Raw genomic sequence first — 26,609 nt, forward strand, 5'->3', positions numbered from 1 at the left:
GTTGGGATATCAGCAGTATGCTCTTTCATGCAAGACTAAATATGTTTTCGAAAAGGTAAGATTCCAGCAGTAGACAATAATTCCGCGGTAGAAATTTGCTCATTTTGTACATTAATCCCAAAGGCCATACCCGGTCAAAAACTTGTGAGGCGTCCAGGAATATTACAGGGCAGTATTTCTTTCATTTCTTCTTCGAATGTCTTTTCAACAACCGCTATTACTCTGTGACTTGATCGATTGTCGAGAGGTGATTTCAAAATCCAAACTGGAAATCTGGTATTTCTATAAATGGTTTAATACATTTTAACAGAAGTTTCTCAAATAATTTTAATATCGGAGGTAGCGGCAAAATAGGCCTGTAGAATCTAATTTGTTCAGTCCGTTTGTCAGTTTTTTTAACCATAATTATTCGAGCAACTTTAAGACATTCTGGAACATGGTTCAGTCTCAAACAGACATTGAATATAAATGTCAACGTTATTATTGCTTTTCGTGGCAGCTCTTTCAGTAACCCAGGTGAAATATCATCAATTCCAGAGGCCTTTTTAAGATTAATGTTGTCAATTTCTGTTGCAACTTTCATTGGAGAAATCAGTTTTATAACTACATCAGGCTGATAAACAGGAATTATATCTATTGTAGATTTTATATCAATGGGTTGGAATATGTTAGCTAAATGTTCTGTGAATAATTGAGATTTTTCATCGTTGCGTCGAACCCATTAATAATTGGTCTTTTAAATCTCCGAGATGCTTTCCATAGCTAATAATCTTTGTCTGCTTCCGCGCTTAATTCACCTACATATTTCTAGAAGCAACTGTTTTTATATTCTTTAATCTTTTGATATGTCTAGTTACTTATTCTATTAAATATTGTTTCTTCTCTACAGCATTTCTGGTTCTGTGCCATACTCTTCTAGATTTTCGTCTTTCTTTTATCAATACCGAAGCAATTGTCGAATGTTTTAGTACAAAAATTGGACATCATTACTTTGGAAACTATTCAGACACTCTATGAAGCTATCCCCCATATTAATAAATAAATTTTTATTGTGTATATGTCAATTGTTCAAATTATTTTGTCCACTCCGTGTATCCCATTCTTTGATTATAACCATCCAATTACAGATTATTTAATATTAAATACATATCTAATATATTCTTTAAAATGCAGTTTTACTAACTATTCCTTCGATTCTCTTCGATTTGCTTTTCTTAAAATCAACGAATCTCAGATAAACGTGAACTGTCACATGTTTTCCAAATATTTATTACGTATTACTGCCGTAATATAATCTCATTAAAATGTTTAATGAAATTACACCTATGTTAATTCATAAAATGAATCTATTCTATCCATGTGTTTAGTAATAAATGTTATCAGATTGTATAAATTCGGTTTTATATAAACGGTCCCCATGTGTTACGGTCAAAGACGAAAAACTCTACAACAATGTTCTCTTCTACTGGGCTATGTGCTGCTCTTCTGTTTTTGGCGTCTGTCGTCTTGGCAGCCAATCAAACCGAAACCTCCAACAACACTTTGGTTCTGTTGCATGTCGTAAGTAGTCCTTTGTTAATAATTTAAAAAATATTGATATAATTTGTTGATTAATGAATTGTGAGGCGATAGGATAATTATTTAATGCCATTCCTGGATACTATTCCTTTCTTTTTGTCTGGATCTTCACTGATTATATTTGTTCTTATGTGAAATCTCAAATAATGAACGTCCAATGTCCAATGTTTCTCTCTTAATAGACTAAAGAGAATAACTTGAACGATACGTGTATTCTAAAATTTGACATTTTAATAGAAGCAAAGTATTAATAAGTTTAAATTATCACATCACTGTATATTATAAAGAAAGTATCATGAGTAATATTATTTTCAGAATTGCAACAACTTCAGAGCATCAAATATACTTATAATATGAGTTTTTCAAAAACAAAACAATAACAAACGTAGTTAAGTACTGTATTTTTTTCAATATAGAAATTATATAAGTAGTATATATATATATATATATATATATATATATATATATATATATATAAGTAGTATATATATATATATATATATATATATATATATATACGCCAACAATCCTATTTCAAACGAAAGTTTCTACTATCCTTACGGTTTTGGTGTTGGTTCCTGTTCAAAGTAACTGCTTAAAGATACAATCTGTTCTGTCTGGCAGGAATTTTCAAGCAGCTATTTGATTGAATTTATCAAAAAGCAAAGAAAAGTAAATAAGCAAAGCATTAAAATAAGTACATTATAAAGAAAGTACTACAAATATATTTATAATATGATTTTTTGAAAACAAAACAATAACAAACGTAGTTAATTACGGTATTTTTATCAATATAGAAATTATATAAGTAATATATATATATATATATATATATATATATATATATATATATATATATATATATATATATATATATATATCACTACATAGTATAAAACAAAGTCGCCTTTTCTGTCCCTATATCCCTATGTGCGCTTAAATCTTTAAAACTACGCAACGGATTTTGATGCGGTTTTTTTCAATAGATAGAGTGATTCAAGAGGAAGGTTTATATGTATAATACATGCATAATATACTAAGGCAACATTGCTAATTTTAGAGGTTTCTAACGTGATATCGTAAATTAACCTATTTGTTAGGCTTATTTAGCAATTAGCAAAAACGGTGCCTAACCCTACGAGTTAGATCCAATTAATGTACTACAGTATTGTACACCATAAAAAGGTCTACAAAAAAGTCCGCGATGGTATATGTTTATCTTTTAGGGATAACCCACATTAACCATTTTTATTGTTTACTTTTTACGTGAGAAAATGGCTTATTTACGAAGCTATTTTAAGCAATACGGCATTAATCCTTATCGAATTAAGTACCTTAAATACAGTGTGCAATTAATATAGATCAATATGGTTCCTTACAGCATGTAAATTAAACAAATATTTTCGGAGATATTACAAATTTAAAATTTGCGTTTAAAAATGTGTAATGTAATAAAAATTGTATGAATTTAGATATTCCAAAGATAGCAGGAAATCTTCATAGTAAGTATAGGGGAAGAGGAATTGTTTTACTCCAAATTTAATGCGTGCAGGCCAAGGGCAGTAATGAATGAACCAAAAATACTGGATCGATTTTAATCATGTTTTCATTGAGTGACATAGGCATATATATTTTATGCCCGTGCAAAGTCGGAGCGGGCCGCTATGTTTTTATATACAACGTTCATATTTTTTCTGTAGTGTATTTAATTTAGTATCAGCATTGCACCCGTGCGAAGCCGGGGCGGGTCGCTAGTATATATATATATATAGTCAATAAGTTGTAATCAATAAGTATCAATTATTTAATTTCAAACTCGTTGCTTCAGCTCCACAGACATGGTGATCGTACACCTAATAACATAGGCTACGCCAACAATCCTATTTCAAACGAGAGCTTCTACTACCCTTACGGTTTTGGTGAAGTCAGTAAGGTACCATACCGCCACTACCCTAAAGCATATAGCATTGTTAATAACCACTATATTATTCCAGAATGGCATGAGGACAGCATACAAAATCGGTATTTTGTTGCGTCAGAGATACAGCAGTTATTTAGGAGACGTGCTTAACCTGAAATATAATTATGCCCGATCCACTGACGCCAGCAGGACCAAAGCCTCCTTGGAGCTAGTTTTAGCTGCCCTGTGGCCGCCTAGGCGACAAGAAAAGTTCTGGCCATGTCTCAACTGGCAACCTGTTCCCTTTTACTACGATGGGAGAGATATGGTACAGAATCGAATTTTGTCAGATAACAATTCTAACGTGCTAATATTTGATTATTTACAGCAACTCAACGGTCATCGTTGCCAAGTTTATAGAGATGAGTATAATGCTGTTTTTAATTCCACCGCAACACAATCGGCAATATCGGTGTATCAGGAATGGTATGATTACATCTCCAACGCCACTGGAGAGGATTTTTCAACACCATCTGATGTTTTCAATTTGTATATGGATATAACTGCTCAGGTACAATGTCACTAATTTTTATATTTTTCTCTATTAGGGTTTTTTAGTTAATACATTGTTACCCGTCTACTAGCCCACTAACCTACAATTTGTTTTTACAGTAACTTAAAAACTAGATATATATATGAAAGAACATATCGATCCTTACTTAGTATCATTGGTAATAACAGGTCAATTGAAAATTCCCCGGCTTACCATAGTAAAACATATTTCTTTGGCAAAATTAGTTTATTTTATTCAACATAATTTGCTTCAAGGGTGATACACAGATTATAGAGACCCTCCAACTTTCCGATACCATTTTTGTAGTACGATTTGTCCTTTGCTTCAAAATATGCCAGTTTCGGCGATCACCTCCTCATTCGACGAAAATTTCTTCCCAGCAAGCATTCTCTTGAAATCTGAGAACAGGAAATATTCGCTGGGGGCTAGATCTGGAGAATACGGTGGATGAGGAAGCAATTCGAAGCCCAATTCATGGATTTTTGACACGGTGCATTGTCTTGGTGAAGCAGCACTTTCTTTTTCTTCAAATGCGGCCGTTTATCAGCGATTCTATTCAAACGGTCCAATAACGCTATGTAATAGTCACTGTTGATGATGCTTCCTTTTCCAAGGTAGTCAATGAAAATTATTCCATGCGCATCCCAAGATACAGACGCGTTATCCCACGCTTCGGAGCGGGTTCATCGTGTGTAGTCCACTCGGATGACTGTCGATTGGACTTCGGAGTGAAATTATGGAGCCATGTTTCATCCATTGTCACACATTGATGCAAAAACTCGGGTTTATTACGCTTGATCATCTTTAAACACTGCTCCGAATCATCAACTCGTCGTTGTTTTTGGTCAAAAGCGAGCTCGCGCGGCAACCACTTTGCACAGATCTTTCTCATACCCAAATATTCGTGTATGATATGATGTACACGTTCAGTTGATATCTTTAGAGTGTCTGCTATTTCATTCAATTTCAATTTACAGTTATTCAAAATCATTTTGTGATTTTTTAAAATCTTTTCGTCGGTAACAAACTCTTTGGGGCATCCATTGCGTTCACCGTCTTCGGTGCTCATTTTACCATGTCTAAACTTAGCATACCAATCCTTAATGGTTGATTTTCCTGAGGCAGGGCCCGGAAACTCGGCATCAACCCAGTTTTTGCTTCAACATTTTTTACCTTCAGAAAGCAATATTTTATCAACACGCAAAAATCTTTTTTATCCATTTTTTCACAAAAACCAAAGTTGCTTCACTCAAAATGCTATAATTCACAAACTAATGATCTGACAGCTGTCAAATTTATACACGCATCTTCTGAGGATTAGGGCTAACTAAATAACATATGGATTAATTTCTATTAGCGCCATCTATGTGTCAGCACGGGGCAAAATCACTGTCTCAACTGACCTGTTAATGTTCCCGTGTTAAGAGTGCTGCTTTTTCTGTTAAATACACTTCACTGCACTACTAAACCGAATGAATCGATAAATCGATCCTTTTGAGGTTAGCTTGATGTTTCTTTCTATTGATTTCCTGCGTAACAGTAGGTATCTGAAGGTATCGGCTTAGGTAACCATTTCTGTGGTATCTAGGTGGATCTACTACACATTTTAGGACTTTGTTTTGAAAAATTGGTATTTTATTTATGTTGATTTTCACATCCACACAACTAGAGTCCACAGGTCCATATCGGCTTTTGGATCTGCTTATACAACACAAACCTATTGTATACGGATAATTCCAATTAACCAAGATATTTTCAATTCCAGTTCTCTTCTTTTCGTTTTAATGTGCTTCTTGTAACAAAATGCATCGAGGTTCATCTCAAGATACTTAGTGTTGTTGCTACATGGGGTGGCAGTATGATTCATTGTTACTGTTGTATGTGCAGTTTGATTATAAGTAAATTAATTATGCACCTGTTTGCTTTGGTTGATATTTTGATTGTTTCTTCGCTGTTGTTACTAACAACAAGTATCGCAAAACCATCAGTAAAATGTAGTCATGAAGATATTTTCATATTACACATATCACATGTGTAAAGTACATAAGGAATTTTTAGCCTATCCAAAGTTATTTTGTACACACGTGATCTAAATTTGTGACGTAAAAACGTCGCAATGTCGCGTTTTAGTTCAGTTTGGCTTTAACATACAACAAAATTATAACCTAAATAAAATAATTAAACAAAAATACTGTTATCAGATATAATTTATTTTAACATTATAGTAAATCTAATGGATACATGATCAAAGGACTTAAAACTACAATTAAGTACACAGCTATAATAGTTTGTAGGTTAGGGTTGTGCTTGATTATAATTAAATTGAGCTCTTTTCTATGCCACCTATGAGATAAAGTTCTAGGCGCGTTTGTAGTTGTATCCCTTGGAGGCCTAATCCACCTAATTAACAATTATATATCCAAGTAATATATTTTACTTTCATTAGAGAGCATATTTTCCTTTTACGCTTAGTTCTTGTATCCTTTGGTACAGTGTTTCTTTGTAAAGACATTTTCATATCACTGTATTTCTCCTTCGTTTGTTCTGTTAATACCTTTATACATCTCTCTTGTTAAAACTAAATTTAATCACTGCGTTTTGCTTAATGCATTTGCCATAAAAGAGAGGATCTCCATTATCTCGTTCCTTTTCAAAGTAACTGATTAAAGACGCAATCGACGTCTGGCTTCGGAATTTTCAAGCAGCGATTTGATTGAATTTATCAAAAAGCAAGGAAAAGCAAACAAGCAAAGCATTAAAATAAGGTTTGCTGATTTATAACCTGTTATAACTATTGTTTTGAAGAATTTGCATGCGTTTGACAACCGGACAACTTTGACAGGTTAGTTCGATTACACGTTCGAACTTATCAAACAGCATTGTGTCTATTTTTAACTAAAATAAAATGAGAAAAAAATTATTGTTAAAAATATTATTTGACAAACTGCAATAGGTTATACGTTATACATCTTAATGGCGTAGGTTCACTGCCGTTTTGAATACAATATACATTTGGCTGAAACCAGTACTAGATCAAGCATTACTGTGACTCCAGAGTGATCTTAAAATCGATTAAGAGATTAGTCTGACTTAAAAGGATGAATATTTAACAATTTGTTTGTTAAAATTTGTTTTTATAAATATATACAGTTTATATATGTAATTTATCTTTTGTTTTGCTAATTCATTGATGCCCACTCTTCCTTAGATGTTAATGACGAGTTTGTATTGAAAAAGTATAATATAAACTAACTTGTTCCAATATTTTTAAAAATGCCTGGTTATTTGTTAAAGTTATTATATCGTCTAACCCCACTCTCCAGTATTACTCTATTTCAAATGAAGGTTTCTAATTAAAATACTGCGAATAGACGATACAAAGAAATGGTTGACAATTTGCGACATTTTGACAAACAATATTAGTATATGTATTTCAATCGGCGACATCTGTTGGCCAAAATGCAAAGTTACAATGTTAGCAACTGTTAGATAACCTAAGAGGATCTAAAAGTTCGAAGACAATGAATTGACAGACTTATTGGGTGAAAACCCAACTCAAACTATCAAAAAACTTTCAGATAGCTTAGCAATTGAACCAACTTTTTCCTTACCAATATTTACATGGGATAAAAAATCAAAAATACCATTTCGAACCGTTTCAAAAAATACGACTCTGTTATGGCAATACGAAAGGCAAAAAGGTAATGAGCTGTGGAGATAGGAGCAAACAGGCGCAAAATAATTCTCTGATATGACATGACATGATATAAATACAATTAAATATATTTTTAAAGTAAAAAATGATCAGAGTACATGCAAGCATCTAATAATTCACATTTTTTTTACAGCGAAACCTTTAATTTACAAAAAACATTCACTCATCCTTATATTGTGTTGCAGATAGCTTACGGATATCCTATTGAAGACTGGCTGAAACCGATATATCCAGAGATAATGGAGAGGATAGCAGTGGATCAATACTACCTAGATGCCAATACCACGCTGTTAAGACAATATGGTGCAGGTACCAAACTATTTCCTGGTATCCGCGCCATTTTTATGCTACCATTTATTATTCTCAGGGTTTCTGTTGAAGAAAATCATCGAAGACACACAGAGTAAGATCAACGGAACCATCAGCCCCGCGGAGAGAAAGTTGTTCATTTATGCCGCTCACGAGAGAAACTTGGCCTTCACTCTCATCAGTCTTGGCGTTTTTAATGACCGAGTACCGCCCTACGGCTGTTTCATCTTATTTGAAGTACACTTGATCGATGGCGTGTACGGATTCAAGGTAAGAAAAGTAAAACATTTCATTTTCTCCAAAAACACGAGTGGGTTTAAAAATACTAGTGGTTTCTGGCTTTTGAAGTAAAACATGTAGAATAATCAATGCTTTATATGCTATCATATTTCTGTAGATCATCATCTCTAGTTCATCCTCAATCCCTAGTTGATTGGGGAGAGGCTACTTGTCTACTTTAGAACCAATCTTCACCAAATCTCCACTACAAATTCAACAGTCATTTGACAGACATGTCCAAACTATTCCAATCTGCGTCTCTATGTATATCCTCCAGTGTGCACTCATCGAATCGCACTATAAACGAATGCCTTCATTCGTAATACGATCTGGGAGAAAATCAGATAGAATTTGTCTTAAAGATCGCATTTGAAGGACCTCAAACTTACCGATGTCAAACTAGAACAATGTTACTTGTAACGCACCATCTCTCCTGCAGTTTAGCACAATCGGCTTTTTACTTCAGCAAAAAATTCTACTTCCTACTTCCACTTGGTACTGGAAATCCTGCAGTTGAAATTTACAATAGCAGGCAATCCATCACTTGTCAATACTTTAGCCTTTTCTTCATTAGTTCTTAAGCCATATGCCTTTAAGAATCGTTCTAAGAATGTTAGAAGCCTCAACGAATATACTAGTATCATCAGATAACAACAGATGATACCAAAAAGTTTGTGGCATCACATTGTTTTTTTAAATATTCGCATAATTGTATTCAACACTATATTAATACAGAAATGTGTACAAAATCAATGCAGAGACGATATCTTCTTGACAAGCAATAAATCGAATCTCAAATATCCATCAAACATTTTACACTCGCACGCAGCTAATGAAACCATCATAATTGAAGAAGTTTCATAACTGGTAGGTAAACATGTTCGGCTCCCAAAGCTGCCCAAAGTGAGAGTAAGTGAAACTCAATACAAACGACAATAGCATGTTTCCAAATCTAATATGTTTCTCCATAAATTGGCGAAGGAGGTATCTATATATTGTGATTTGATAGCAATGTAAAAACACTGTTTCTATTGAATCAATATTTTTAGTGAAAATGGAAATTACTTATAACACATTTTTATCATGTTATAGATATTTTACCATGACTGGACGACAACAGACCCAAAGTTAATGATAATTCCAGGTTGTCAGGAGTTTTGTCCTTTTGATAGTTTCACGGAATTGCTTAAAGATGTTATACCGGACACGGCTGGTTGTTAAATAAACTTAGAAATGAAATCCTGTGTTTTCATAGCTTCCTACAATTATTTTATAGCTATATACAGCTAATTTCTAGAGATTGGCCAACTTTGTAGTACTGGAAACTATATTTTCAAGGTTTTTAAAACAATATTTTGTAGGATATGGTTAATACATTTTAAACATATCAATATGTATGGTTCTACGGTTATATTTCGAACTATCAATATAACTACTGCAACTATCACAAGTGAATATTGATAACGTACTGGCGAAACAACATAACACCCAATGTTAGACAATATTATTTTAAGAAAATGGTGGATGCGCGACCAATTACGCGATGTAAAAAAAGCCGCAACATTTTTAAAAATAAATTCGAAATTTTCACTCACCTATTAAATAGATACCTAGTGCGCGTTGATAAAAATAACATATCCCTATCTGTATTTTTTTCAATCCGAACTTTTTAACAGCACTTGGAAAGTACCTATTTAATATTTTTATTTTTCTTCCAATGCCCAACAAACCAGCTTAGAAACCAAAGGCTTACGAACTAAAATAAAGACATTTACAATGCTATGTTTTAAGCATTTATTTTTTTTAATTAACAATCGACAAGTATAGACTTTCATTAACAAAAACAAGGTTAGGCTCAACTAGCTTCGTAACAGGAAAGGGTTATATATAACATTTAAAACTCCGACGAAAAGCTATAATATTTATGATTCTTAAAACCATCCAGAGGACAGATACGTTGATTCTTATTGCAGGAATCCAAGTAAGCTTTGTCTTCCTCACTAAGAGTAAAGTCAAAAATATCAATGTTTTCAATTATTCTGGATTGGGTAACTGATTTTGGTATAACTGAAATGCCTTGTCCAACCTGGAAATTAAACAGAAAAACAGAAAATAAAAATCACGTTTACAATAAAAATAAGGCTATACCAAATAGTTCAAGACAACTTGGGCAGGTGTCTTGTTATATTTCTTGCCAATATCGGCAACTTTAGGATCAAATATGGTTGGTTCTGGGAAACCAGGCTTGCCAACATATTCACTTCTTCCCAATGGGCAGTAACCAACAAGCACTATCCCTCTTTCTTTGCAAAAAGCATTCAGCTTTTTCTGATTTAAATTTGGGTTGCATTCAACCTAAAACATTATGGCTGTTAAACATTACTCTAATCAGGTAGTTTAAGATTTTTTCTACTTGATTAACAACTGGTTTGATAGTGCAGTTCTTCAACACCCTTTCCACCTGTTCAGCATTAAAATTTGAGACTCCAATGGACTTAGTCAGACCAAGTTTAACACCTTGCTCTAGTCCTTTCCACGTTTCCACATAGTCAACATCACTGAAGTATTTCTCATGATTTTCAGTTGGTAATAAAGGGGCATCCACCTTCGTACCAAAAGGCCAATGAATCAAATACAAGTCCAAGTAATCCAGACCAAAAGCAGACAATGATTCCTTCAACTTTGGGATAACTTCTTTCTCAGCATGGAAATTATTCCACAACTACAAAAAATATGTTTACCAAGTTAAAATATCGTCAGTAAAATTAGTTCAATATCAATGATGTAATATTGCAAAAGTTTATCAAATCTTAACTTGATAAGAAAAATTAAAGATTACTAAAGAATTGTTTATATATGATATAATAGAAATGCAATATGTCACCATATGAATGTTTAAATCATACTTATAGAAATATATTTTAAGAGGTTATTAAATATTAGCTTGACCTTGCTAGTAATAAATAAGTCTTCTCGTTTCACAACTCCACTGGCTATTTTTTCTCGAATGGCCTTTCCAACTTCAGCTTCATTACCATAGAACCAGGCGCAATCTATATGACGATAACCAACATCTATAGCTGTTTTTACAGCTTCCTCCACTTGGCCAGGTTGAGACTATAAAAATACCTCTTTACTTGTAAATTTCAAATTTAATAAACCATTTACCTTGTAAGTTCCTAAACCGACAGTTGGTAAAAGGACACCATTATTCAGTTTGATCGTTTTTGGTAGCATTTTAAAAGTTATAAGTCAAAAAGTAGTAAAAACAACACCAAAGTATTAATTTGGAAATAACTAAGCAAGTTTTAAAACACACTTTGGAAACAGTTGCAACGCCTGCTTTCAATATACGCACTATTACGGCAACACAGTCTGACAGCAAATCTCGCTTGTTTAGTATTTCATTTATTTTTATAATTCTCCAAAATGACTTACAGGGACACTTCATCGCATACTGTTAAGTTGAACTTTGGTCTTTGTCTGTATAAGATACATTTACATATGAATTGATTGCATTTAATAAAAAAATTATTTACTTAATAATCATTTTTTCTTAAATATTCAAATTCAAATTTTTACCCGCTATAACTTAACTACAGATTAGAAAAATATTAAACCTGGGATAATTGTTTCTATAAGACGATGATAATATTTATAACCACACATTTTATTTAACTTTGTTTTTTCTATGCTTTGTTTACAAATATATAGAAGAAAATCAGAACTGCTTTACGTATAATAAAAGATCGAAGATTTGAAAAATTCACTATAGGGATTAGAGAAGTTATTATGACTGAACTTATATGATTGTTAGTTGATTTTATGCTTTTAAAGTCTCTAAACCTTGAATGATCAAAAACAATCTAATTGATGTAAAATATATTTCATTTATATTATACTAACACAAAAATATGTCAGTCTTGTTACTGAATGAACAACAGTATATTATAATTTCCTGTTGATTATGAAAACAAAATTCGAATAAAAAGACTGTCGCGGCTGGCTTAATCCAGAATTTTAAAGTTTTCAATCCTAAAAAGCCTATTTTTTCGACGGAATGAAATATTGTTACTGTGTAAAAAATTATATTAAATAATATATCGAATATCCATAACATTTTTAAAATTCAGCAGAAAAACTATAATACTTATGATCCTTAAAATCAGGTAAAGATGTAACCCTTTGGTTGGTATTAAACGAGTCCAAATAGGCCGTTTCTTCCGCGTTTAACGTAAAATCGAATATGTTAAGATTTTCTATTATTCTAGATGGCGTAGCCGATTTAGGAATCACTGATACGCCTAGGGAGGCCTAAAAACAAAGAAAAAACATTAAATTTAATATCAGATATCAGTGCTTTAAATGTTTTAAAAATAATCTTCCATATATAACGTGGGCTATTTAATTGAAATTTAACATTTAACTACATTTATTTTAAAATATTTACAGAAGTGGCGTTAATATTATCGAGAAAAGAAGAAACAGATGTATATTTGGTTATCTAAATACGGACGATAAAATACATTTATAATTATTTTTAACTTACCAAATAATTAAGTACGACTTGGGCCGGGGATTTATTGTATTTTTTGCCTATTTCAGCTACGCGAGGGTCGAATATCGTGGGTGCCGGAAAACCAGGCTTCCCTGCGAATTCACTTCTACCCAAAGGACAATATCCTACCAACACAATACCGCGTTCCTTACAAAAGGCGTTCAATTTCTTCTGGTTTATGTTCGGATTGCATTCAACCTGGAATATCGATGTCAAAACTCATAGATGACGATGGTCCATGTGAAAACAAAAGGAATACCTGATTCACAACGGGTTTGATCCTGCAGTGATCCAGGACTCTTTGCACCTGACTTGTATTGAAATTCGAAATACCTATCGACTTCGTTAATCCTAGATCGTAAGCATCTTCCATGCCTCGCCAGGTTTCCAGGTAATCCACATCGCTAAAATATTGTTGGATGTCTCCACTAGCTGGTATTGGACTATCTTTCTATAATTTAAGATTATGTGAATCTATATGGTAATTATTGTGTTGCTCAAAAGTAAAATTTACGATACTGTGTGTAATTAAAATTGATATCAGTGTAATTTTACTTCTTTGACATTTAATGTTACGTTGACGTTTATGTTAAGTTACATTTAGGTTATGCTACATGCTTTTTATGTGATATAACTTAAATGTGTTTTTGTATTTTTGCTTATTATTCCAAGGCCACAATGAAAAGGAACATTTTAAATGTTTAAAATTGACTTGAAAAAAATATATTTTTGAATAGGAAAGAGCAGTCATTGACTTACAATTTTGCAGAATGTTGTCTAATGCAAGAGAAGAGTCCCTTTATATATTTTTTATTCCGAAGTCTCAACGTTAAAAAACAGCTTGATATCTAATTTCATTTTTCATCATAAATTCAAAAAAATTATTCGACTTGGATAAAAAAAAAACTCTGGTAATAAACTACCTGATCTCAATATTTATGCAAAAGACAGACAAATAAAAAATATATATAGTAATTTTTTAGATTTTCAATTGTCAGCAACCCCAAATAATGTATAAGGTGCTTGCATCTACTTTAAGCAGCTAAACCAATCGGTGAAAATGTCAAGAATCATAGAAAAAAAAGCAACATAGAAAAAAAGCGACATAGAAAAAAAGCGACTGTTATATAACATAACCTAACTGTTAAATTTGATAGTTCTGACATAGTTCTATAGTTCTATCTCCAATCTATCTGATTTGTTTAAGTTCTTTGAATTTATAATACTTTTATGGTGTTGTTTGAAGAATTTTTATGATTTATTATCATTGAACTTATGATTATGCTGCTGCATCAAATTCCAGACGTCAGTTTTGATTTCAACGATTTAAAAGCGAAAGCTAGAAAACCAAAAATTTCTAGGATAATGAATGGCAAGACTTATTGGACGAAAGTTCAAACTTAGCACTTGATGAATTAACCGTCAAAATGAGGGAAAATGGTACCACACGAACTGACTGAAAATGTTATTTAGAATCGTTTCAATATAGCAATGAATAAACTCTCAAATAAGGACAGGCAAGCACCTAATATACTTTTTCTCAAGGAATTTAATATCTCAACGGTATTGAAATATTTTAAATTTAAATTGAATGAATCAAAGATAAGAATCTGTTTATTTAGACTAGTATCTTACGAGTACTAGTTAATATCAAAATTTAACAAATTTACGACTAGTCATGATTTAACTTACCTTTAATCCGAAAGGCCAGTGAATCAAATATAAATCTAGATAATCAAGGCCGAAAGCTTCCAAACTTCTTTTTAGCGCTGGTACCACTTCTTCATAGTCGTGAAAATTGTTCCATAACTAAAATTAAATAACAAGTTTCTAATTTGCACAAAATTATGAAACTAATTAATTAAGAAAATGAAATAATTATTCACAAAATTATTGTATTGATAATTTTTGTATTACTTCAACCCACCTTCATACCCTCTTTACCTTTTTTATATGTTCAAGTTATAAGAGAACATTTAGAAAAACGAAAAAATGTACAAAATAAATACCATTTCTGTAAATATAATAAAATATATAATATACCTTGCTAGTAATAAAGAGTTCTTCCCTTTTGACGCTACCACTGGCTATTTTCTCCCGAATTGCTGTTCCAACCTCAGCCTCGTTTCCATAAATCCAAGCACAATCGAAGTGCCGGTATCCAGCATCTATCGCAGCATTTACTGCATTTTCCACCTCACCAGGTTTAGACTGATAAAAAGTATTTTTATTATTTATGATGATAATAATTTTTACCTGTACCTTAAACGTTCCCAAACCAACTGTCGGTAATTCAACACCATTATTTAACCTGATGGTCTTGGGTAACATTTTTACAGAAAAGTATATAAACTAAGTTCAAATAATTTCTACGGTTTTGTATTTATAGTGAATAGATTTCCACTTATTAATAGAGATAAGTATGTTTTAAACACTTAAACTGATTTGATTTTATTTTATTAAATATTAAATAAATACCTTTCGTGCAAACTTTTAATTTAATTACATCTAATAATATGGTGAAATATTATATAGAATGTCTGGAGTAGTTGTAGGTTTTTAAGATTAATAGTAGGAAAGGTTTGTATTAAATATTTACTCCGAAGTAAGAGGATTATTTATATAATACTTTATCTCTAAATTAAATGCCTTATTATAAAATACCCTAGCCTAGTTATTACTTTTTCCATTTTTCTACAAACGTTAAACCACACGTCGGAAAAGACGCGATGACACCCTAATTTATAAATTTTCGTTAATGAGCATGTATAGTTATGTTTGGACAAGAACGTTGCTAAATGTGTTGTACCATTTGTAAAGCATTAAAACCAATATTTTTATAGGTATATTGTGCATCTTTTCCGATAATACTTTTTAAGTTAAACAATAAAAGCAAAACTTCCAGAAAATGTTTGTAATTTTTTCTAGTGTGTCCAATGTAATATAAGATAATTTATACAAGTTAACATTCCAGAGCAACGTTTCCAACTAAAAGTTTTTAAAGTAATGTATAAGTTATAATAAAAATTTTGCCAAAAATTTTTTTTTTTTTATTACTCTTCGTGAGTCCACAATCTGCCCTATTGGCAATAAGTATTTCTATGTCTATATTATATATACATGGCATGTAGAAAATCACTTCATTAAGCAATCTTCTGTATAAAATATTATCTTAATTAATTAGTCTTATTCTAATGCTTATTCTAAACTCTACATATGTCCAGTAATCAGATCAGGTGGTGTTAAACGTTTTAGTCTACGCACTTCACTATCACGTCGCATATTTAGCTGATTAGCGAGTACATTGGGATGCACTGACACTCTTTCGAAGTACTTCACACAAACACGTTGGATTACACTCGTTATAGGTTCTAGAGGAATATCGCGTTGTATCACTTTATTTGAAATATAGTACGGAGCATCAACAATGGCACGCAACACCTTATTTTGGAACCGTTGAATGATGGATATATTAGATTTGCTAGCGGTACCCCATAGTTGAATTCCATATGACCAAATAGGCTTGAGTATAGACTCATACAGCAATACCTTGTTATCTAATGATAACTTGGATTTGCGCCCGATGAGCCAATACATTTGATATAATTTTAGTCCTAGTTGTTTCCGTTTAGAGAGTATGTGCTTCTTCCAGGTTAGGCGTCGATCTAAATGCATACCAAGATATTTAACATGCTCTGCTTGGGGGAGTTGACGATGATTGATATTTACTGGTGGACATGTTCTTCTACGCAGGGTAAACGTTATATGCGTGGATTTTGATTCATTGGCTTTAATGCGCCATGTCTTCAACCATAATTGTATTTGCTCCAGGTGGGTTTGTAGGTTTATTGATGCTGTGACTGGATCTTCATGGGATGCTAAGATTGCTGTATCGTCTGCATATGTTGCCACAGTAGTTATTTTTGTGGTGGGCAGATCAGCCGTATACAGAAGATATAGTACTGGACCCAGTACACTACCTTGCGGAACTCCTGAATATATGGGATTTAATTCGGTATGTTCATCGCCTTGATTTAAAATAAAATGTCTGTCAGTGAGATACGATTTTAGTAGCTGATAGTCCGGATGAGGGAGAAGTTTCTTTAGTTTAACCTGCAAGCCCGTATGCCATACTTTGTCAAAAGCCTGAGATATGTCTATGAAAGCAGCCGAACAATATCTTTTGGCATTTAGGTCAGCGTTTATTTGGTTTACAAGTCTATGCACTTGTTCTATAGTCCCATGCTTATTGCGAAAGCCAAACTGATGTTCTGGAATAATTTTTCTTTTTTCTATTATATAGTTTAGTTTTTTTATGTATAATTTCTCGAAAACTTTCGATATTATTGGTAATAAACTTATAGGTCGGTAGGAGGTCACATCTTCTGGTATTTTTCCTGGTTTAAGTATCATTAATATTTTAGCTACTTTCATACCCTTTTCTGATAGTTCTTTTAAAATTTTGCCAGTAATTAAGTCATAACCAGGAGCTTTTTTAATATTAATCTCTCTCATTATTGTATGTTTAACTTTTTTGACCGTTAATTTCTCGTGCGGTAAATCCATTTGAAATGGCGAATCTAGAAAGCTAGTAATTTTATTTTCGTCATCTTTATGTAGCTGAGACTGGAAAGGTTTAAAAACATTTTTTAAGTGTTTTGAGAAAATGTCGGCCTTCTCTTTATTGCTTCTCGCCCAATTATTTTCGCTTGTTTTAATAGGTGGGTTGTGCTGCTGGGATCTCCTAAGCTTTTTTGTTGCTTTCCACAATGAATAGTCTGTATCCTCAGTTGATGTCAAGTTTTCTAGGTATTCTTGAATGCCTTGGTTTTGTTCTATTTGGATTAGATCTCTCAGCTCTTTTATGGCCCTATTAAATTTTCTTTTATTCTCTTCAGTCCTTTGCTGTTGCCAATTTCGTCGTAACTTTCTTTTTTCTGCTATCTTTTTCTGTATTGTACATGATATATGTGTATTTTTTCTTGGAAATGTTTCACTGTTAGGAGTCGCGGAATATGCTGCCTCCTGTATATTTTTTGTAAGATTTATTGCTGCTATTTCTATATCCATTTCAGTTTGTAACGGTAAGTTTAGAGAGATATTTTGGTCTAAGTTTTCTCTAAATGAGGGCCAGTTAGTTCTATTATTGCACAGAGAAGGGGGTTTATCTTTGATGGTAATTTTTGAAGAAATTGTTACTATTATTGGTGAATGATCAGAAGACAGGTCGAAACATGATTCTGCCTGACACTTTTTTGGATCAATATTTTTTGTAATACAGAAATCTATTGTATCTGGTTTTTTATTTCTGTCTGAAGGCCAATATGTTGGTTCACCAGTAGAGATATGTTGTAAGTTATCTTTCCTTATGACTTTGAGCAGTTCTCTACCTTTTGAGGTTATTATTCTTGAACCCCACATTAAATGTTTTGCATTATAACCTCCTCCTGCTATAAATCTATTACCTAGCGTACTGAAGAATTCTTGAAATTGTTCTGCCTTGTTGTTATGTTTGGGTGGGCAATAAACCGCAGAAATTGTTAATGGTCCATGGGCTTCCTCTATGGTTATACTGGTGGCTTGCAGGTAGTCTTTGCGGAATTTTTCTTTTTCGAAATGCTTTATATCATCTCGAATTATTATGGCTGTACCTTCATGTGCTTTATCATCAGGGTGATTTGTATGATAAAGCTTATATTTAGGAACTTTCAGATAATTCTTGTCCGTAAAGTGCGTTTCGGAAACCATCATAACGTCAATATTTTGTTCATTTACGAACATTTTTAGTTCCCTGGCGTGTTGTTGGAGCCCATTGGCATTCCAGACGGCGATTTTGTAGCTATTGGTTTCAGGCATTAGGCAAGTTTGCTTACGACGGTTGTGAGTAAACCAAGCATCGTACTCATTTGATCCATTAGTTTGGCCATCATATTTTCTAATCTTGAGATGTTGCTAGTTTCAGTAGGTTGAGATATTGTCTCTCGTTTTTGTGCTGAACCATTTTCAACTATTTGGGCATAAGTTATGTCTGGTTGACTTGTTCTGGTGGGTAGTGGTAGATTGGTAGCAGTGGATTGTTTTTGTTGATGCCTTTTTTCCCTTAAGGCAGGATAGAGTTTCTGCTGTAGTTGCTTGTGAACTGCGCAACCCTTGTAGTTCGCTGGATGATTTCCGTTACAGTTAACACATTTCACTTTTTCATCGCGAACTTTACGAGTACAATCTCCTGTCTTATGTTCTCCTGCACATTTTACGCATCTATATGATTTGCGACAGTAAGTCTTTGTCTGCCCGTGCGCTTGACACCTTGTGCATTGTGGTATAATTCTTTTTATATGTGGTGGTTCGCATTTAATAATATTATTTTCCAATTTGGTGATTTCATACACTGCCTTATTATTTCCATTAGGTTTTATGTCTATATAAAACATAGTCAGAGGTTTTTTTGTCGTGTGATGTCGTATATTGTGAATATTTACGACCTCGTGGCCTTTTTCAGCTAGTGCTACCTTGATGGTGTTAAAGTCCGTCCCGTGATGTAATCCTTTTAATACGAATTTAAATGTTCTCTCGGATTTTGGCCTGAATGTATGGTATTGGGTGTTTCTTTCATCTAATTCTTTTATAAGAACTTTAAAGTGATCCGCTTCGAACAATTGGATTTTAATTGTTTCATAGCTCACTGTTTCAATTGTGTAGTTCGTAGTAATGGTTTTCAATAAATCATGGATGTTTTTTATTATTCCTACCTTATAGACTGTTATTGGTGGTGGTTTGGGAACAACTTTTTCAGGGCTTGGTTGTATGTTCTCTTCAATTTCTTCCGACAGGTTGCTAAAACTGTTTTTGTCTCTATCGGTTTCTGCAACCAATAGTCACTGATTCTTGTTTGTTTCCTCGCGATTTCTTCTTCTGGACTTCTCAATCGTTTTTTGTTAATGACTGTAGTCCATTCTGATGGTGGAGTTTGCATTATTGCTGTTTGTTCTAATCTTATATCAAAGTGTGCAGGTGATTTGGTTGAATCGCTATGGTTTGCCATTTTTTAATTTTTAATATTTTATTTAATTTACTTCCAGAGGATAAAAAAAATAAAATAAATACATTGTTTATTTCACGCACTTCATTTTTCACTTACGTTATTTTTGCACTAGTTTTTTACTATAAATACTATAAATGAATTTCAAAAGGACTGTTGTAAAATAAGATGAAATAATTTTAAACACTAATAAAAATGAGATGCAGTCCTTTTGTCTGGTCACGTAAACACGTATTCACTACACTTTAGGTCCACTGAGAGACGGATAGCCGCATCTGTTATGCGTTTTTAACACCCAATTAAATAACCGTAATAAAATACTGGGTTTTTTTAAAGAAAGGTATCTTTTTATAGCTTGGACCGTATTGAAAATACGTCTTCACCCTAAGAAGGTTGGAACTGAACTAGCCAAAAAATTAAGTTACAACGGGATGTTAGAATATTTTATTGCAAATATATATTCTGTTATCTATATAATAGTTTTATATGAAAACAATTTTTAGTTTTAATAAATAGTACGACCAATAGCACCTTCCGAAACACCAAAGGAAAAATTTTAGGTGTCTGATTTAATTTTATCAAATATTAAATAAATATCCTTCCTGTAAATATTTAATTTAACAATATCCAACAATATTATGAAATATCATGAGCTGTGTTTAGAGTAGGTGAAGGATTCCAAAAATAATAGCATAGGTTTATATTTAATTACGAGTATATTTGGTTGCCTACTATTACATAAAACTTTTAACCAGATGTAGAACTATCTTAATTGGAAACTTTTAAAAGTTCCATCTGGTGTTACCAGTCTCTGAAATGTTATAAATGAATGGGGTAATGAAAAGAAATAAAAAAAAAAAAAATTGTATATTTGATTTTATATATCGGAATATTAAAAACGTTGTTAATTTTGTTATTAAATTAAATATTTGGTATCATATCTTGACGTCATTATGTTCCTCATACAAAGAAATCAGGCTTTTTGGAGTTCGAGGTTTGATCAAATCCAAGGCCTTTTGAAAGTGAACGTTATCAACTACTTCGCTGTTCAGATTTTCTTCTAAAGCCATCATAGCTGCTTCGTGACACACTGCATTTATTTCCGCTCCGGAATATCCACCTGTTTTCGTTATAAGTTCCTCCACATTTACGTTCGTAGTCTGGAAATCGGTATAAACATTAACGTTCTTAATATATTTTAGTAGGCCTTACCGGCATCTTCGACAACTTTATCCTAAATATCTCTCGTCTGGTGTTTGGGTCTGGTAAAGGTACATACACGATACGATCAAGGCGTCCCGGCCTTAAAAGCGCCTTGTCTATACGATCTGGCCGATTAGTTGCTGCTAAAATTGTCACATCGCCCAAAGGCGTGACTCCGTCCAGTTCCGTGAGCAGCTGAGCTAGTACGCGGTCCTGTACACTCGTTGACGATCCTGAAAACCTGAACTTGTAGGTAAAGCATGCAAGACTCCACTCGATTATCACCTGAAGATCTTTCACCGCCCAGGGCATCGATTTCGTCGAAGAATATTACAGACGGCGCCACCTGTCGGGCCTTACGGAACACTTCTCTGATAGCTCTTTCTGATTCGCCGACCCACTTGCTGAATAGTTCTGGCCCTGTCAAATCATCTATATTAGTAGAACTGTATGCCCAAAATAGTGTGGTGCACCTTTAATGCTGAGGAAGTTCAGCCCGCTCTCTGACGCCAGGGCCTTGGCTATCATGGTCTTGGAACAACCAGGAGGTCCGTACATGAGGACCCCTCTGGGAGGCGTAATACCGAGTCGCGTGAAGCTCTCGGGATGCTTCAGGGGCCATTCGACAGCCTGTTTTAGGATAAGTTTCAAATTCTCTTGTCCGCCTATATCTGTCCATTTTATATTAGGAACCTGAATAATAAAAACTATTTATTAAATTAATTATAAATACCAGAAGATGTGACCTCCTACCGGCCGATAAGTTTTTTACCGATAATCTCGAAAGTTTTCCAGAAACCATACATAAAGAAACTCAACTATATAATAGAGAAAAGAAGGATTATTCCAAAACATCAGTTTGGGTTTCGCAATAAGCATGGAACCATAGAATAAGTGCGTAGACTTGTAAACAAAATAAACACTGACTTAAATGCCAAAAGATATTGTTCGGCTGCTTTCCTAAATATATCTCAGGCTTTTGACAAAGTATGGCATAGCAGCTTGCAGGTTAATTTAAAGAAACTTCTCCGTCATCCGGACTATCAGTTACTAAAATCGTATCTCACTGATAGACATTTTATTGTAAATCAAGGCGATGAACATACCGAATTGCATCCCATATATTCAGGAGTTCCGCAAGGTAGCGTACTGAGTCCAGTACTGTATCTTCTGTATACGGCCGATCTACCCACCACAAAAATAACTACAGTGGCAACATACGCAGACAACATAGCAATCTTAGCATCTCATGAAGATCCAGTCACAGCATCAATAAACCTACAAACCCACCTGGAGCAAATACAATTATGATTGAAGACATGGCGCATTAAAGCCAATGAAACAAAATCCACCCATGTAACTTTTACCCTGCGTAGAAGAACATGTCCACCAGTGAATATCAATCATCGTCAACTCCCCCAAGCAGAGCATGTTAAATATCTTGGTATGCACTTAGACTTGGACTTAAATTATATTAAATGTATTGGCTAATCGGGCGCAAATCAAAGTTATCTTTAAATAACAAGGTACTGCTGTATGCGTCTATACTCAAGCCTATTTGGTCATATAGAATTCAACTATGGGGTACCGCTAGCAGATCTAATATATCCATCATTCAACGGTTCCAAAATAAAGCGTGCCATTGTTGATGCTCTGTACTATATTTTAAATAAAGTTATACAACGCGATATTCCTCTAGAACCTATAACGAGTGTCATTCAACGTGTTTCTGTGAAGTACTTCGAAAGAGTGTCAGTGCACCCCAACGTACTCGCTAAGCAGCTAAATATACGACGTGATAGTGAAGTGCGTAGAAAAAACGTTTAACACCACCTGATCTGATTACTGGACATATATAGACATTAGAATAAGTTTTAGAATAAAACTAATTAATTAAGATAATATTTTATACAGGAGATCTCTTAATGAAGTGATTTTCTACATGTCACTATAAATAACATAGACATAAGAAATACTTATTACCTATAGGGCAGATTGTGGAATCACAAAGAGTAAAAAATAATAATTACACTTGTTTTGTAAAAGATTAATTGTGTTAGTTGCCACCGTACAATTAATGTTATTGTCTGAAAACTGGTACCATTTCATCACTAGTTTGTGTTATTTGCTTTAATTCTCTGCAATATTTGAAAAAGCGCAATTAATAGCTCTTATGGGTATTTATATTTTGATACAATATACAAGCTTTATACTCAATTATTAAATATTCAAATTTTCAACCAGAATTTCGATCCATCCATCTCGATGGTAGGTTAAATTGGAAATATCATATTAGATAAAAGAGAGCAGATCAGACTCAAAATTAGATAACTGTAACTGAATAATAAAGCTCATTTGTACTTATGGGATGCAAATATGAGATTGCACTAAAACATCAAAACGGCTAGTAATCCAATTCTTAGTATTGATACTAAGATCCACAAAGTTGTATAATATTTCGCCTTAAAACATGAAAGAATATTACTGTATCCCAGGAACGCGGAAGCAGCACAAGTACTGGACAATGCGCAGGAAAACAAGATAAAAGTAAACGAAACCAAACGAACTTGTATAGTGTATAAGTGTTACTCTTAACTTTACTCTAATTTAATTTTAATTTGATATATTGATATATTTATTCCGCAGTCGTCTTGTAAAATGACGCAAGGACTCACATTAGTAATACATTTATTCATAAATTAAGACTGAGCTAAGCATAACTAATGTAAGATAAAAAAAATTTGTCAGTTTTATTTGTTTAATATATTGGATCAAGTAAATACCAATAAAAAATATATTTTTCAATGATCTCTAAATAGTTTGATAACTCATAGCTTCGGCGCAGTAGATGTTATACCCTTGACCTTCTTATTTTGAAATATGATATATCAAACCATCTAACTGCAAGTAAACTCACTAAAATTTCAACTTTTTCGAATATTTAATCTTGAAATTTATTTATAGTCATAGCAAAGGCACATATAATTAGAAATAAAGTTACTTAATAAAGAAATAAAGAATAAAAGTTCAATTCTCTTACAGGAAGCGGTTCCAGTTAACAGCGGTAACAGTTAACGTTTCCGTGTTACTATATGTTAGTAAGGTATGTTTTCCATAATTAGTATTAACGGTAATATTCAGTAAAGAATATTCTAAAACGAGCATAGCCAAATTAAGAATGAAAAGCCAAAAAGTTTAGGTTTTTTAATTTGTAGAGTTAAAATGAATTGAAAATTTAAAAGGCGTAAAAATAATACATAAAAATTAAAAGACCCTTTATGAAGGGGCAACCATTTAAATAATAAAATGTAGTCACTTTTTATAAATATCCAATCTAATATACCTTTTCATTTTGGCAGCATACGTTAGGCCAAACCATAGTTAATTCAAATCACCCATTAGGACCTTGAATCCTATAGAATGTACAAACTGTAACTGTAGTAGTACATGTACTGTATTATTTTTTTATTTAATGAAACCCCACAAAAAAAAACAAAAATCATGACATTTCAAAGTCGTTCACGAAAATGGTGAAGGAGGCAGGATAAATAATTACATTATTTGTAATACATTTTTTATACACAAACCTCACATGCTTTAAAAAAAAACGGAAATAGTTTACCTCAATCTGTATTTCCCTCATGGCACTGGGTCTGATCTTTTTGACAGCGCATCGAAAGTCCTCCATCTCTATTGTTTTTCCTTTTCTTCGAGCACATAACAAACTAGCTTGGGAACAAAGAGCCTGCAAATCGGCACCCACAAAGCCTGGAGTCATTAGCGCTATTTCACGCAAATCACTATCTTGAATGTTTAAAGGGCTGTTTCGTAGGAAATGTCGTAAAATGAGATAACGGGCGTTAGGATTGGGGCTGGATATTTCAACTTCACGGTCTAAGCGTCCACACCTATAAAACAACTTAGATATTAACTCAGATAAAAAGGATTGATGTTATCTGACCGCCGTAAAGCTGGATCAATACCGTCGATTTTATTTGTGGTAGCAATAATGAATATTTTTAAATTTGATCTGGTAGATATACTATCAAGATAAGTTAAAACTGTGGAAACAATCTTCTTTTCAGTCTCTCCCACTCTGCCTATGACACAAGAAAAATAAATTAATTTAAGAATATTAGTATTATCAATTCCATACCATTCCTTATCGGACACAAAACATCAATTTCATCCAAGATTATCACTGATGGAGTCTGTTTCAAGGCACTATCAAAAAGTTCCTTAACAGCTTCCTCAGGACTGGAAGAATGTTTACTATATAAATCCGGAAGATATATTTCTATAGTGTTAGCCCTAGACTCTTTTGCTAACATCTTAGCCAAAGTAGTTTTACCAGTTCCAGAGCTACCGTATAAAAGAACTGATTTAATTGGGATTAAAGCAGGAAATTTTACTTTCCCCAAACTAGCATTCATCAATTCCTGAATGTCTGCAACTTCATTATCTAAACCTTCAACTTGGTAAGATTGGGTTGAGTTAGTTTCTTCAAAATAATTCTCCTGGCTCCTGTAAATATATAATATTTTTTACTATTACGGTAAAATATAGTATAAAAACATACTTGTATACTTTCCATTTTGTATGATTATCAATAAGGTAAAATTTGTCTGAATCAGACACAGACAGTTCATTAATCTTGTCTATTATACAACTATTACTGGAAACATTTTTGACCTGTAATTTTAGTAAATTTCCATAATACATTAATGTTAAATAGTTGCCTGCCTTAACATAATGTTCCTTGAAACATTTTAATAAACGTTTATTTAGTTCTGCATGTATTTCGAGAGATTTTGGAGCATTTAGTATGATTACACTTAACTGTGATGCTATTCCAGTAGGTCCAAGTTTTTTTACAAGTATAGGGTCATTTAAAGTTAATCCTACAGTATCCAAAGCTATAAACTATTTAGATAATGTAATTGAACTATACGACATTATTCGGGGTTATACCATTTTTCGTTATTAAAACTGACGTTAAAGTTTTTTCATTAGTAGGCCATGCTTGCTTTATAAACGATGAATGATCTCCATTTACTGGTTGGAGAATGACTTTTTCACCAATAGTGATTGAACAAAGTTGCATGGAGGCCTGGCTAAGGAACACTAAACCATCCTTCTCCCTGGTGCTTAACGATTTCACTTCTTCTGTAGGTTTTCCTTCCAGTATGCCACACAAAACATCATTGTGGATGAAAGTGTGTTGGAAAGCGGTTGTCGTAGGAGGGCATGAACCCTCATGATTCTCAATATCCCTGTGTAGAATAAAAGCAGAACATTGTTCGCATTGAAACCATGGTGAGCTCTTTTTTGATTTATTCTGAGACATGTCAAAAAAAATGTTTTGATCAAGAAATGCGTTGGACATTGAGGTTACAATATTGTTTCTCTAGTTAACCTAACTCTAGCGGTGTTTTTAATGAGGTTATAGGAACC

The 26,609-nt window shown here is 33.1% G+C and overlaps 3 protein-coding genes across 6 annotated transcripts; 1 reads left to right on the forward strand and 2 right to left on the reverse strand.

Moving 5' to 3' along the window:
• The first annotated feature begins 1,433 nt into the window (after window positions 1-1,433).
• LOC143191903 (venom acid phosphatase Acph-1-like) lies at window positions 1,434-9,594 on the forward strand. The gene is made up of 7 exons (XM_076397340.1): window positions 1,434-1,560; window positions 3,407-3,511; window positions 3,573-3,806; window positions 3,867-4,049; window positions 7,953-8,076; window positions 8,135-8,346; window positions 9,448-9,594. Exons 1-7 carry the CDS (start codon window positions 1,453-1,455, stop codon window positions 9,574-9,576), a joined length of 1,095 nt encoding a protein of 364 aa, XP_076253455.1. The 5' UTR covers window positions 1,434-1,452; the 3' UTR covers window positions 9,577-9,594.
• Window positions 9,595-10,249: 655 nt separating this feature from the next.
• On the reverse strand, window positions 10,250-15,336 carry LOC143190868 (aldo-keto reductase 1B). The gene is made up of 11 exons (XM_076395439.1): window positions 15,176-15,336; window positions 14,957-15,124; window positions 14,606-14,722; window positions 13,173-13,364; window positions 12,905-13,111; window positions 12,481-12,669; window positions 11,524-11,598; window positions 11,305-11,472; window positions 10,769-11,077; window positions 10,504-10,710; window positions 10,250-10,441 (listed from the first exon to the last, which is right to left on the reverse strand). Exons 1-11 carry the CDS (start codon window positions 15,242-15,244, stop codon window positions 10,250-10,252), a joined length of 1,893 nt encoding a protein of 630 aa, XP_076251554.1. The 5' UTR covers window positions 15,245-15,336.
• Window positions 15,337-20,815: 5,479 nt separating this feature from the next.
• On the reverse strand, window positions 20,816-26,597 carry LOC143191486 (ATPase family gene 2 protein homolog A). Of its 4 annotated transcripts, XM_076396645.1 has the most exons (10): window positions 26,127-26,568; window positions 25,996-26,071; window positions 25,735-25,830; window positions 25,312-25,679; window positions 25,117-25,255; window positions 24,778-25,063; window positions 21,629-21,848; window positions 21,441-21,575; window positions 21,165-21,388; window positions 20,816-21,112 (listed from the first exon to the last, which is right to left on the reverse strand). In XM_076396645.1, exons 1-10 carry the CDS (start codon window positions 26,539-26,541, stop codon window positions 20,888-20,890), a joined length of 2,184 nt encoding a protein of 727 aa, XP_076252760.1. In that variant the 5' UTR covers window positions 26,542-26,568; the 3' UTR covers window positions 20,816-20,887. The 4 variants fall into 4 exon arrangements, 3 of the variants coding, with proteins under 3 accessions (XP_076252760.1, XP_076252759.1, XP_076252761.1); XR_013004520.1 differs by having other exon boundaries at window positions 21,165-21,396; window positions 25,735-26,071; window positions 26,127-26,585; XM_076396644.1 differs by having other exon boundaries at window positions 25,735-26,071; window positions 26,127-26,597.
• Window positions 26,598-26,609: the final 12 nt, after the last annotated feature.

This window comes from Rhynchophorus ferrugineus, unplaced genomic scaffold (assembly GCF_030347505.1).
Source record: "Rhynchophorus ferrugineus isolate W39M unplaced genomic scaffold, kcgeb_rfMv2 rfM2, whole genome shotgun sequence".
NCBI lineage: Eukaryota > Metazoa > Arthropoda > Insecta > Coleoptera > Curculionidae > Rhynchophorus > Rhynchophorus ferrugineus.